The 14,395-nt window shown below is 40.3% G+C and overlaps 2 protein-coding genes across 2 annotated transcripts in view; both read right to left on the minus strand.

Moving 5' to 3' along the window:
• The window catches only part of ggps1 (geranylgeranyl diphosphate synthase 1), a 25,411-nt gene extending 19,308 nt beyond the window's left edge, over window positions 1–6,103 (minus strand). Inside the window, exons 1-2 of the mRNA XM_048597218.1 lie at window positions 5,917–6,103; window positions 4,664–4,762 (exon numbers count right to left, since the gene is read on the minus strand). Coding sequence (XP_048453175.1) covers window positions 4,664–4,733 — 70 coding nt within the window. The 5' untranslated portion in view covers window positions 4,734–4,762; window positions 5,917–6,103. The remainder of the gene's footprint in view (window positions 1–4,663; window positions 4,763–5,916) is intronic.
• b3galnt2 (beta-1,3-N-acetylgalactosaminyltransferase 2) overlaps window positions 1–14,395 on the minus strand; it is a 253,648-nt gene that overhangs the window by 62,454 nt on the left and 176,799 nt on the right. The window lies entirely within an intron of this gene.

Here is a 14,395-nt window from a genome sequence, read left to right on the forward strand (position 1 = left end):
AAGCGGCTTTCATCACAACTTACAACCCATGACAGCAAAGCCATGGCACATACAGACTAAAGACAATAGTACGGAAATTGAAACGGATGAAACATTCCCATACACCTTCCACACTTGTCCTATTTGGCCAGTGTCTACAGTACTGCTCATTGCATCCTGTAGTAATGATGAAAGCCGCTTACGATAATTGATGGTTTGTCAGTCAGGTAGACACTACTGAAGCATAGCAAGGAGCAGACCACATTGGTGAGAGACTGGAGTTACAAGAGTACAGACCATGCAAGGACAACAGGTTTCTTCTCTAAAATAGTATCAGTGAACCAGTTACAGTTTCACAATAATCCGACAGCTGTAGCATCATTTAGTTACCAATACCAACTTCCTTCCAGATTTCATAGAATAGTACAGAACAGACAGCCATTCAATGCAATTTTTTTTAAAAAGAAACTTGAATTGAATTCAAATGCTCAAGTTGTGGTTGAATTTGAACTCTTGTTCTTGTAATTACTACCAGGCCAGTAACAATCACACAACCACACTTGCATTCTGAAATAAGAATCAGGTTTTGGACAAATACCAACTACAATGACTGTAGCCTGAAAAGGCTACAGAGTATATTTACATAATATTTAAGATATCCAAGTTGAGTGGAATTTCCAATTTGGGTGATGGGCAGCTGCAAAGTACCATAGTGAATGCCAATGGGCAGCCCTGGATCACAAATAGTTATAGTAATGCCACTAACAAAAAACTTTCAATGCTGGAAATGATTATAGCACAAAAACCTTCAAATCAGTGTTCTCCCATGAAGCAGCATCAAGACTCTTAAACACAAAGGCAAAGAAATAGAAGTTCTAATTCTTGGCCTGCCCTTTTTATTATGGGATCACAGAACTCACAGTAAAAGGAGTTGGCCATTCTGCTTGTTTGGTCTGTTAGCCTTCTGCCCCAACAATTCACTTAGTGCCACTCATCCTCCTCCTCCATGTAGCCCTGCACATTCCTCCTTCAAACAATCCAATTTCCTCTTCAATGCTTTGACTGAATGTGCCTCTATGCTTTGAACATATTTTACATTTCAACCACTCATTGCACAAATTTGTCACACATCTCCATTGCTTCTTTTAAGAATCCAGTAAAATAGAAAGTGGACAGAAAGTAAGATAGTCAGTAAAACAAGATTGATTTGATCTCAAGATTGTACTTGGACACAGTCATCCATTCTTTCAAAGTATACAGCATGTTGAGAACTATTTGGCTATATTTTTCTAAATTCCCAAAGCAGAACTGCAAGTAAAATCTGGGTATTAGTTTCCAACATTTTCCAGACTTATCTAGTGATTGTGTTTACAGCTGAACCTTGAGCTTCAGAAACTGCTTCTAAAAATAATCGTTTGTTAAAAAACCTCATTCACATTCCCTAACTGACCTCTTGTTAAAACAGGCACCAATCATACACTTCCACACTCTTCCCCTCTGACACACCCTACCATTTTAAAAAGAAAGGCCAGTCACTGACATGGCCATTAACCATTTCTTTCAAAATGTGGTGTTTTGCAATTTAGGTTTGTTTATTTCAGGTGGAAAAATATACAATCACTCACCAGATCAAGTTTTGGAGATGATTAAACTATTTATTTAGTAGATACAAGGAACTGGTGGGAAGAGGTGCTGCGGATCAGCTGAGTGTGGTAGCGGGATGGGCGCGCTAGTACAAAAAAGAGCAGGCAGTTGGGCAGGCAGACAAGCGAGAAAAAACAAAACTGATTACACTTAATTAGCCAGATGCAATCCTGCTGAGTGCTGTCCAACTATTTGTAGCTCATCTTTTGCCAATTTCCAGGACAAAATAATCAAGAATCTTTCAAGGAACTGACGGCTCATTCTGGAGTTAAACTATCAGATAAAGTGCCGAGAAAGACAAAATGACCACTCACTTGTGTGACAAAAAGACAGATTTCAGTGAAGGTTTAAAAAAATCATGTCTGATACTATAGTGGTGCAGTGGTAGTATCCCTACCCTGGGCCAGGAGGCCTGGGGTCAAGTCCCACTTGCTCCAGAGTGGGTAATAACAGCTCTGAAGAGGCTAATTAGAAAAATAGATTGAATAATAAAACAAATTACAACATCTGATACAATAGACTATACTTAAACCAAGGAACAAGGTTTCCTCCTCACCTGACTCAGACTGCATCAGCATCTTGAGGTCAAGATAATGCACTGGTCTACAGAGATTACACAAAAAAAAAAAACTTGGAATAAAGCTTGAAAAAAGATAAGTAGGACAATTTCCAATTCTCAGAAATTCTGTGCTCTACAGGAACTCATTCTATCCCTTAAAAATTCATTTTTGAATTACTGGGCAGTTCCAAAAAGATAACTGTCTCCACTAGGTGCAGTTTTTGAGTGGGATTCATGGATTGGATCTGCCCTAAACGAGGCTGTGGATGTGTTGCAATAACCTGAAAATGCAGTGCCTTGTGATAGCTTGTACACACCCATACATCAACTCTTATACATGAAGTAGAAAATGGTTCTGTTTACTGCCCAAAGCTATGTCATAACCATGAGTAGGAGTAACTACTACATTTATTTCAAGTACTCAGAACAGCTGAATGTATCCATTGGAAAATGAAGTGATTTTACGAGACAGGTCATTTCTCTATTCATTGGATAGTGACCACAAAGGGAATGGGGAGGAACCAAGTTGTAGTTATCCAGAAAAAATCCACCAAATCTATAGCTGATAATTGCAAAGAAGAGCGCTTAGGCTCAAGTTTTGATTTGAGTGCATCATTTTCTTGTATCATTAAGGTTCTGAAGACAGGTGAGTGATGCTTCCTGTGGGCTTGCCGTTCGAAGTAAGCACACGCGTATCCAAGTGGCTCAGCTGTACAGAGTAGGCAAAAGTTGAAGGGAATGGGAAAGCAAGAGAATTTAATAAATTACACAAACATTTCTGCAGTCATAGACAATTCCAAGTTGCTATGCTGCTCTTTGGTAATTTAAATATTCCACCGAGCAACTGCAGGGTACTGGGGCACCACTGAACAGCCAGAAGCTGCAGTCTACATCAGTATCAGTAACATAGGAAGAAAGAGAGTAGGTCCTGTAGCAAAATTTAGGGAGCTTGGAGACAAAGATATTAAGAATAGGCCCTCTGAGGAAAGGCAGAAATCTTTAGGTTTTTCCTGAAACGCTCATGAGCATTGAAATCAAAAGATGGAACTGATGAGCACATGGCTGGACAGGCAGAGAAGGAGGTAAGATTTGAGACACTTCTGACGTTGAGACTGGAAATGGGCAGGTGGGATCAGTACAGGCTGAATGGATTGCAACTCAACAGGGCTGGGAAAACATCTTCATAAAGGCTGTTTGTTGTTGTTGGAAAGAGTTTAAGATGAATTCATTTCTGAATTCATTACCACTAGAAAAGAAATAACATGCACAAAAGAACTGTTGTCTGAGACAGCATTGGTGTGTTTTGCGAAGTTAGACTTAATGGAGTACAATTCATGTTAAAAATTAGGTTTGCAGTGCATATGCAAATACAGAAGTCAGCAAAACAAGCAACTGGTGAACTATAGGCACAAATAGGCATATGGTAATATTATGCCATAGTAACAAAATGGCTGGGGAATAAAAAGGGCAGCACTAGTACTGATATTCATGCATATTAGGTGTTTCAGGAAGATGGGGATGAAAATAACAGGTGACTTAGCCATTCAGCCCTTCAAGCCTGCTCCACCATTCACAATGATCATGCTGATTGGATTCGAACTTCAAACATATTTCCACCAACTCTATAACCAGGTAGCAGTCTGAAACCTTCTTCTGAACTGTCTCAATGTATTTACATCTTTCTTAAATAATGTAATCCACACTGCACACAGTACTTCCAAAGAAATCTCACTAGTGTCCTTAAGCATTACCTCTATCTTGACATAACCAGTCTCGTAAAGCCTTCGCATCAATTTTGCTTCATCCATTGCTTCTACTGATGGTTCGTCCTTTTAAATGCCAATATGAAGTACCCATTAAATATTAACAATGTGTCACTTATAAGCACCACCATGCCTCTTACTATCCTTTTACTGTCCACAAATTGGAAAATTTTTGGTTTATTTAAAATGTTAACTGCTTTTTCTATTCTCTTTGCCATTCTCATTTCTTCCCCTGCTCCAAAGTATTTGGCTTGAATTTCACTTCAATACATCGGACATGAACTACACACAAAAATCTTTTCTTGATCTTGCTTATTGCAAGCGATGAGCCCTGGCTTTGGTTCCCTTAGTTTTCTCTTCTTTCACTTCCCCTGCTTGAAAAACAATGGAACAAATCATTAAATGTTAATTGGTTCAAGGAAGGAAATTTGCTCAACTTACTACCAGTGAACTTTAGGAACTCCACTCAGACACCAATATGAATGACTCTTCAATATCCTGCCTTTGAAATCATCTAGCAAGCTTGTCAGTTATATAATCCACTCAAGACAACAAAATACTAGCAATGCCTACATGCAAATAAATTTTTGGAAGTCAAGCAAACTAATAAATTGCAGATCTGTGACATTCAATGCAGCTGTTGTGGTGATCTGGCTACTCATCCCATTTTAAGGAGATTTGATACTTTAAGAACATGGGAAACACCAAGTCACTGTACCTGGCAACTGAAGCAAGTAGTGGTAAGGCTCTAACACGATCCTTTCAGAAGCTCCTTTCTTGTTCTCCATAGTACTGATTTGTACAGACGGGTGTTAATCTGCATTGAATTAAATATGTAGTCAATAACAAATCGCAGACAAAGTATTCATAAGTTGTTACACCAGTGGCATGTCTTCCCGATCATAATGCATCAGTTCTGCTTCATGTTGAACAGATTTAGATTAAATTTCACATATTCAAGTACAATGTAGTCATTAAATGCCACTAATTAGGGATTTGACACTATATCCCTCCAGAAAAACATATGCAGCTTATGAATACTCACTTTTAAGGTGCAATACAGGGAGACAACAGTCTCCCTAACTCCACATTACACCAGCTGCAATGTTACAAGGCAAATCAAAGTCCAAAATTCAGTACTTGACTTTCACAAAAACTTGAAGGATTATCCTATTTAAAAGGTGGCTCTTGAAGGAAGGAAGAGAATGCAAAAAATATTTACCAGCTTAAATTCCAGCAGTGACAACACAAATTGGAAACAGACCAGTGCTGTTGAAGGAGAGGGGTTGGAGTAACAATACATGTTGCTGGGCAGAACACCAAGCATGGCATTGCAGTAATAATATCAGCTAGGACCATAACAAGTCAGATCCCAGAATGAAATGTGGCTTGTTGGATCATAATTTACTTCATTTTTGTTTTAGTGAGGTGGTCTCTCCAAGAGAGAAGCATGTAACTTCGTAAATTTGAGAATGGAACAGAAGTTTATTCAGCAAAAGTAACAAAACAGGATAAAACATTTATTTGGAACATAAAAATTCAGTAATAAACACCTAGTAACAGGAGGCATTTATAATAGTAGGTGTGGGGTCCTAGTTCCTTTTCCCAGCCCTGCAATGAGCTGCATGCTGAGATAAATGACACCGCGACCATCAGAACCAGAAGGTTCACAACAAATTGCTTGCTTCAACGTAAGCAAATAATTATCAATGTTCTGCATCTTGGCAAACCCACAGTTCAAGACAGAAATTGGGGAAAGCTAGCAAAAAAGTACAAAATGACGCCAAATGTCATGTTTATTTTCGGCTTCAAGACAATCCAAAAACACTCCTTTATAGATTTCAAAAATAAAAATGCCTATTACATTATCCAGCAACAACCCTTGTATAATACTCGTGCCAGAGTCCCTTTCTTTAACATCTCAATATATCCCCAGCTAGCTCATTTGTACATTGAGGGTCTTAATCTCACGGTCGTGGGTTCGAGCCAGATGTTGGGTGCCACCATTTTGAAGATTTCAGGCCCTCTTGTGGTGCAATGCTTGGCGGTCTGGATTTCATGTCCCACCTGCTCCAGAGGCATGTAGTAACATCACTGAACAGGCTGATTAGAATAAAAAGGAATAAATAGGTTTAAGCTGTGATATTTCAGGTGTGAGGTAGTTAGAGCTTACACTCAACTTCACATCCTCTTTAGGGTTTTATCCCAAGACCTCTGGTTTATGAACAGCATTAACTCCTTGGACTAAGTAATTCAGTTTACTATATTCCCTTCTCAGGAGCACTATTGTTCTAGACATGCACCATGGGATGACCTAAACAAACAGTTTAAAAAAAACAAACAAAACAACCTCTCTCTCCAGCTTGGGTATTCAGGAGATTAAAAAACTCCTAATAGACCTTAAAGTATAATGGTTACTCTACTACATCCTAATTGGTTTGCTCACTTCAGGATTTTATGTTGCCAAGGTAGCTCTCAAAGTCACCATGGCTACAGAAATACTTCAACTTCAGTCACAGAAAACCCATATCACTAACTCAACTCAAACCCAAGACTTAAACTAAGCAATACTATAAATTGTATAATCAGACAGTTCACACAACACAAGCAAAAACCATTTAGGTCAGACCTACTATCAGTGTATCAACCACAAAATTCAACTGGTTTGGATTGCTAATTCAAGGATTCAATAAATTACTATTAAAGATGTACAACCTTCCACTACTGCAGTTTTGGTTAAAGTTGAATTTCAGCTGGCATTTAACATGAATCCAGTTACTGCAGTGAGAGAACCAAAGTTTATTAAACAACAGTGATGTGCTGTGTTACCAATTCAAAGTACACAGGTTTTCACCCTTGCCCCCTCCAAGAGTTATTGCACAGGGTTTAAGCAGGATTCCATCTTGACATTCCACTATTGGCACAATTAGCTCAATACTTTTGCACAGCTCAGAGCTCACCCTCCTGGCCAAAACGGTTATTTAGTCCCTGCTCTTCGACTGTTACTCTTGTAATTGCTATTTACTGTTACATCGTAAATCAGCAGAACAGCTCACAGCCTGAGGAAAATAACTGACAAAGGACAGGAAAGTTTATTTTCAACTGCCATGTTTTCAATTATCCTCAGGTTACACCACTGTTGATATCATCTTCACTTTCTCATTTTAACCCCACTATGCTCTCAAAGTCACAGCTGGTTAACAATCTGTGGACACAATGCAAACATCTGCCACAGTGGAGACTTCAGGTAATTTGCGTTTTCTTCACTGATATGTAGTATACTCTTGAAAACAGCACAGGACTCTTCTGTACGAGACATCTTCATATTTGCCTAATCCATACAGTCCACTTTAAAACTAGGCAACTTCAAATAGAGTCACAGCTGTACAGCTTGAAAACAGACCCTTAAGTCCAACTCGTCCATGCCGAACAGATATCCTAAACTAATCTAGTCCTACTTACCAACATTTCGCACATATCCCTCTAAACCCTTCCTATTCATATACCCATCCAGATGCCTTTCAAATGCTGTAACTGTACCAGCCTCTACAACTTCCTCTTGCAGCTCATTCCATACATGCACCACCCTCTGAAAAAGTTACTTTTAGATCCCCTTTAGAACTTTCCCCTCTCACCTTAAACCTCTGCCCTCTAGTTTTGGACTCTGCTACTCTAGGATAAAAGACCTTGGCTGTTCACCCCATCTGTGTCCCTCATGATTTTAAGCCTAAAAGGTCACCCCTCAGCCTCCGACGCTCCAGGGGAAAAACAGCCCTAAGCTATTCAGCTTCACTATAGCTCAACCCCTCCAACCCTGGCAACATCCTTAGAAATCTTTTCTGCACCCTTTCCAGTTTCAGAACATCGTTCCTATAGCAGGGAGACCAGAATTGCACATAGTATTCCAAAAGTGGCCTAACCAATGAGCTGTACAGCCACAACATGACCTCCCAATTCCTATACTCTATGCACTGACCAATAGGGCAAGCATATCAAAACACCTTCACTATCCTGCCTACCTGCAACTCTACTTTCAAGGAACTATGAACTTGCACTCCAAGGTCTTTGTTTAACAATACTCCCCAGGATCTTATCAGTAAGTGTATAAGTCCTGCCCCGATTTGCCTTCCTAAAATGCCACATTTAATTTATCTAAACTCAACTCCATTTGCCACTCCACAGCCCACCGGCCCATCTGATCAAGATCCCATTGTACTCTGATGAAACCTTCTTGGCTGACCACTACACCGCCAATTTTGGTGTCATTTGTAAACTTACTAACCATACCCATGTTCACATCTAAAATCATTTAAGTGACAAAAAATGGACCCAGCATCAATTCCTGCAGCACACCATTGGTCAGTTCTCCAGTCTGAAAAGCAACCCTCCTCCACCACCACCACCCTGTCTCCTACCGTCAAGCCAATTCTGTATCCAAATGGCTGGTTCTCCCTCCATTCCATGTGATTAACCTTGCTAACCAGTCTACCATGAGGACCCTCGTCAAACGCCTTACTGAAGTTTATATAGATCGTGCCCACAGCTCTGCCTTCATCACATTCTCAAACGAAAAAAACCAGTTAGTGAGACACAATTTCCCACACACAAATCTGTATCAAGTCTTGCCTTTCCAAATACACAGGAATCCTGTCCCTCAGGATTCCCTCAAGCAACTTGCCCGCCAATGTCTGGCTCACTGGTCTATAGTTCCAGGCTTTTCCTTACCACCTTTCTTAAATAGTGGTAACATGTTAGCCAAACTCCAATCTTTCAACATCTCAAATGTGGCTTATCAGCAATCTCTTCCCTTGCTTCCCAGAGTCCTAGGGCACACCTGCTCAGGATCTGCAGATTTATCCGCCTTAATGCATTTGAAAAACATCCAGCAACAACTCCTCTGTAATATGGCCATTTTTCAAGACGTCACTATTTCCCCAAGTTCTCTAGCTTCCATATCCTTCTCTACAGGAAATACAGATGCAAAATACTCATTCAATATCTCCCCCATTTCCTGCAGTTCCGCACACAGGTAGCCTTGCTGATCTTTAAAGGGCCCTATTCTCTCCCTGGTTATCTTTTTCCTTCACTTATTTGTAGAAACTTAGTAGATTCTCCTTAATCCTATTTGCCAAAGCTATGTCCCTTTTTTGCCCTCCTGACTTCGCTGTTAAGTATACTCCTACTGCCCTTATACTCATGGGATTCACACCATCTCGGCTGTCTATACCCGACATGTGCTTCCTTTTTGTTAACCAAAACCTCAATTTCTCTAGTCATCCAGCATTCCCTACACCTACCCTCATTTTTGAGGGCTTCCTACTTCCCAGCCATCTCTTTACCTGTGAATATCCACCCCACAATTAATTCTGAAAGCTCTTGCCTAATATAGTCAAAATTGGCCTTCCTCCAATTTAGAACTTCAACTTTTAGATCCAGTCTATCCTTTTCCATCACTATTTTGAAATAAATGTAATTATGAGCACTACCCCCAAAGTGGTCCCCCACTGACACCTCAGTCACCTGCCCTGCCTTATTTCCCAAGAGTAGGTCAAATTTTGCATCTTTTCTAGTAGGTACGTCCACCTATTGAACCAGAACATTTTCTAGTAGACACTTAAATTCCTCTGCCTCCAAACCATTAACACTATGGCAGTCCCAGACATCTGGAAAGTTAAAATCCCCTAACATTACAACTGATTCTTACAGATAACAGATCTCATGTATTTGCTTCTCAACTTCCCGCTGACTATTGGTCTGGGTCTACAATACAATTCCATTAAGGTGATCACCCTTATTTCAGTTCCACCCAAATAACTTCACTAGATGTACTCCCAGGAATATTCTCCTTAAGTACAGCAATATGTTACCCCTAATCAAAAATGCCACTCTCCTCCTTCCACCACCCCATCCCCCCACCCCCTTAAACTCCTTCAGATAGCATCTATACCCCGAAACATTAAGCTGCCAGTCCTGTCCATCCGAGACACATCTCTGCAACTATGGATATTCCAGTCCCATGTTCCCAACCATGCCTCAAGTTCATCTGCCTTACCCGGTAGGCCTCTTGCACTGAAATAAATGCAGTTTAATTTATCAGTCCTATCTCATTCTCTACATTGTTCCTGTCTGCTTTGACCATTTGACTTGCTCCTTTTCCCAACTGCACCAGTCTCAGACTGATCTTGTTTCTCACCTGGGTCTCAAACCATGCACACACACCCACAACACCCCCCTCCCCCCAAAAATTAGTTTAAATCCTTCTGAGCAGCCCCAGCAAATCTCTCCTGCCAGGGTACCCTTCTCCTCTACACCAGTTCCCTTAGCCACACATTCATCTGCTCTATATTCCTACTCCTACTCTCTAGCTCACAGCACCGGGAGTAATCCAGATATTACTACCCAAGGACCTACTTTTTAAATTCCTGCTTAATTTCCTTTATTCTCTCCAGAACCTTGTTCTTTTCTCTTTCTATGTCGTTGGTTCCAGTGTGTATAACAACCTCCTGCTGATTCTTCTCCCCTTTGAAAGGATTCTGCACCCAAGATATTCTTGATCTTGGCAGCAGGGAGGCAACACCATTCCAATATCCATTTTTGGCCACAGAAACATCTGTCTGTGTCTGACTAGAGTCCCCTATCACAATTGATTGCTTGGAACCTGACAGACACCTCCTTACAGTAGAGCCAGTCTCAGCACCAGATACTGGTCTGTCAGCGCTACATTAGTCTTGAGTCCATCTCTCCCAACGTTTTCCAAAATAGCATACTCGTTTGAGATGGGGATAATCACCAGAGACTTCTGCACTACCTGTCTACCCCTTCCATCTTTCTTGGATGTAACCCATCTATTTGGATATCCGCAGTTTTTCTCTTCCCAAAACTGCCATCCATCACACCCCTGGCACCTGTGAATTCCTCTCTGCCTCCAAGTGCTGCTCCAACCAATCCATGTGATTCAATATGATTCGCAACCAAACACTTTCTGCAGGCATAATCCTCAGGAACAAAGATTCTCCCTAATCTCACATCTGACAGGAACAGTACATCATTCTATTGAATGCCACCTTTGGACCTGGCCCAGAAAATAGCAGGCTTAATGCTCTAAAAACACCGCTCCAGGCTAACTTAGCACCTATGGTTTTATATTTTTCAAGTATAATCAGGAGACAGATCTCAAACAATCAAAAGATACAACGCACTCTACTCGCTAGTTTAGATTTACAAAAAAAGTTACACTTTTAAAAAAGCCACTTAGCTGCTTCCCTGCTGCGAGCTCCTCACACAGCTTTCTCCAAAGTCAGCTTTACAGTTTTATTTTTCAGAAGAAACTCTGGTGTCCAGAGGGATACTTGTTACTAAACAGCAGTGATAATTAATTGTGCAGGTTTACCACCCACATGGACTCCACTTTGTCTCTTTATCGCCTTTGTTATAGTGCTGTTGTTTGGATCTTTTTCCAAAGTTCCAAAACAATGCAATAGCTTATAACAGTAATACTGGTCTAAGAATTCAAAGAAATCAGCTTCAATACTGAAAATACCTCATTAAAAAAAGGAACAGCTCTTACAGCCACAATTTCTTTCCATCCTCCATCTTGGATTACCCAGAATCCACCTACAGACTGGGGGGAGTACTAGCTCAAGGGCAGAGAGGGATGAGAATTTCTAGAGTGCTTGTTCAGGAAAATTTTCTACATTAATATGCTTGCAGATCAAAGAAAAGAGGCAATGCAGAATCTGGCTCTTGGGAATGAGTTGGGTCAAGCGTTAGTAAGGGAAACATTTACAGCACAAGTCACTATCACAAGGTTTAGGTCGTCTCTCTTCATAGAGAAGGAGAAATCCAGGACAAAAATCACCAAATAAGCAATGACAGAGCACATCTACTAGTATTATTCAGCTGGTCTCATACTAAGTGACAAACTGTTACTGTTCCACTAGCAAGAATTAGCAAGTATAAATGACAAACTGTTCTCATGTAATGAAAGTTATGATAGTAAACTCAATTCAAGTAACGTGCTTAAGCACCATTTGTTAAATCTTAATTTGACAAGCTCAATGCTGCCTACAGAAAAGATTTATAGAAAAACAAACAATAGTGAGCATTTCAGCCCTCAACTTGTTCCACTGTTCAATGATCATGGCTGATCGTCCTACTTAATCCTCATATCCTTGGATCCCTTTAGCCCCAAGAACCAAAACAAATTCCTCCCTGAAAACATCATGTTTTGGGCTTTACAGCTTCCTGTGGCAGGGAATTCCAAAGGCTCAGCACTGTGAAGAAATTTCTCCTCAAACACCTACCCCACATGCTTCGACTGTGACCTCTGGTTCTGGACCCTCCACTCAATGGGGACATCCTTCCTGTTTACCCTATGTAGTCCAGTCCTGTCATGGCTTTAAGTTTCTAAGTGATTCCCCCTACTGCCTTATTCTTCCAAACTCTAGTGAACACAGTCCTCAACAATCCAGTATCTCTTCATATAGGTCAGTCCTGCTATCCCAGGAATTAGTCTGGTAAGCCTTCATTGTACTTCCCCCAACATTGGTCTCCTTTTTGGAGGAATACTCAAAGTTGCACATAATAGTCCATTTATGATTTCACTTTAAAGGCCTATAATACTGCAGTAAGACATTCCTGCTCCTATACTCAAATTCTCTTGCTACGAAGGCCAACATACATTTGGCTTCTTCGCTGCCTGCTGCACCTACATACTTAGCTTCAGCAACTGGTGTCAGGTCTCACTAACTTCCCCTTTGCCAATCCACCGCAATTCAAGTAATAATTTGCCTTCCTGTTTATGCTGATATTTATCCACAGTATACTTCATCTGCCATGCATTTGCCCACTCACTCAACTTGTTTCATTACAATTTGAACATCTCTGCATCTTCTTGGCAGTTAGAATTTCCACCCAGCTTCATCTACAAGTGTGGAGATATTGCATTTAGTTTCCTCATCCAAATTATTAATATGAATAGGTGGGGTCCAAGCACAGATCCCTGTAGTACTTTTCTCATCACTGGCTGCCACTCAAATTGAGTAGTTATTCCTACTTTGTTAACAGTCTGCCAGCCAATTCTTTATCCATGCCAATACACTACCCCTAATCCCATGGTACTTGAATTTTATATGCTAATCTCTTGTGGAACCTTAGCAAAGACCTTCTGAAAGTCCAAGCAAACTACATCCACTGGTTCATCCTTAAATCTCCGAGTTAAGTCTCCTTTTAAAAATTCCAATAAATTTTTCAAGTATGATTGCCCGTTTGTAAATCTATGCTGATTCTGAATGACCCTGGCACTGTTTTATGCGTGTTCCACTATTACATCCCTCACTAGGTCAGGCTAACCAGTCTATAATTAGGTTTTCTCTACCTCTCTAGTGGTGTTACATTAGCTACCTTCCAATTCATTGGAACTATTCCTGAGCCTATCAAACTGGAAATTAAAAACTGTAGATACTAAATACCGCTCAAAAGTATATTCTTGAGGGGGAACAGGAATTGTGAAAAATGAGAAAAATCATCCATGGCTTAACAAGGACATCAAGGATAACTAAGGTAAAAACTAGGGCATATCATATTGCAAAAGTTGGTGGCACTCTGGAAGATTGAGAGAGCTTTAAATGTCAAGGGTTATTAATAACAAAAATCAAGAGACCCAAGATGAACTACAAAAGAAAACCAGCAGAAAGTACAAGCACTGATACCAAAAGCTTTAACAAGTACATACAAAGAGAATAGTTTAAATAAATGTTGGTCCTTTGGATGAAAGTGGTGAGGTAATAATGGGAAACTCAAATGGCAGATGCACTAAACCAATATTTTGTCTGTTTTCACAGTGGAAGATAGTTTCTTCCCAAAAACTGCAGTTACTATAGAGGAACTTGGTGAAATTACTGTAACTAGGGAGAAGGTATTAAGTAAACCAATGGGATTACAAGCAGATAAATCCCCAGGATTTAGGGTATTAATGTAGGTGTCAAAGATAGCGGGGGCATTAGTTATGAGATTCTAAAATTCCTTGGATTCTAGAAAGTACCAGTGGATTGGAAACATGCTAATGTGTGATACCCTTTTCAAGAAGTGGAAAGCTATAAACCAGTTAGTTTGACTGTAGTGGGGAGGTTGCTGGAATCAGAGGAGGAGATAACTGAGCACTTTAAAAATCTCAATTCACTAGTATCAGCACTGTTTCATGAAGGGCAAGTCATGCTTGACAAACTTACTGCAGTTCTTCAAGGATGACATAACCAGCAAGATGGATAATTGGAATCCAGTGGATGTGGTATATCTAGACCTCCAAAGGCATTTGACAAGGTGCCATAAAGTGATCCACAAGGTTAGATCCCAGAGGGTTAAGGGTAGAGTACTAGCTTGAATATAGGATTGGCTGACTGACAGAAGGCAAACGGTCAGGATAAATGGGTCCTTCTCTGGATGAAGAACT

The sequence above is a fragment of the Rhincodon typus genome, chromosome 5, assembly GCF_021869965.1.
Source record: "Rhincodon typus isolate 14 chromosome 5, sRhiTyp1.1, whole genome shotgun sequence".
Taxonomy (NCBI): Eukaryota; Metazoa; Chordata; class Chondrichthyes; order Orectolobiformes; family Rhincodontidae; genus Rhincodon; species Rhincodon typus.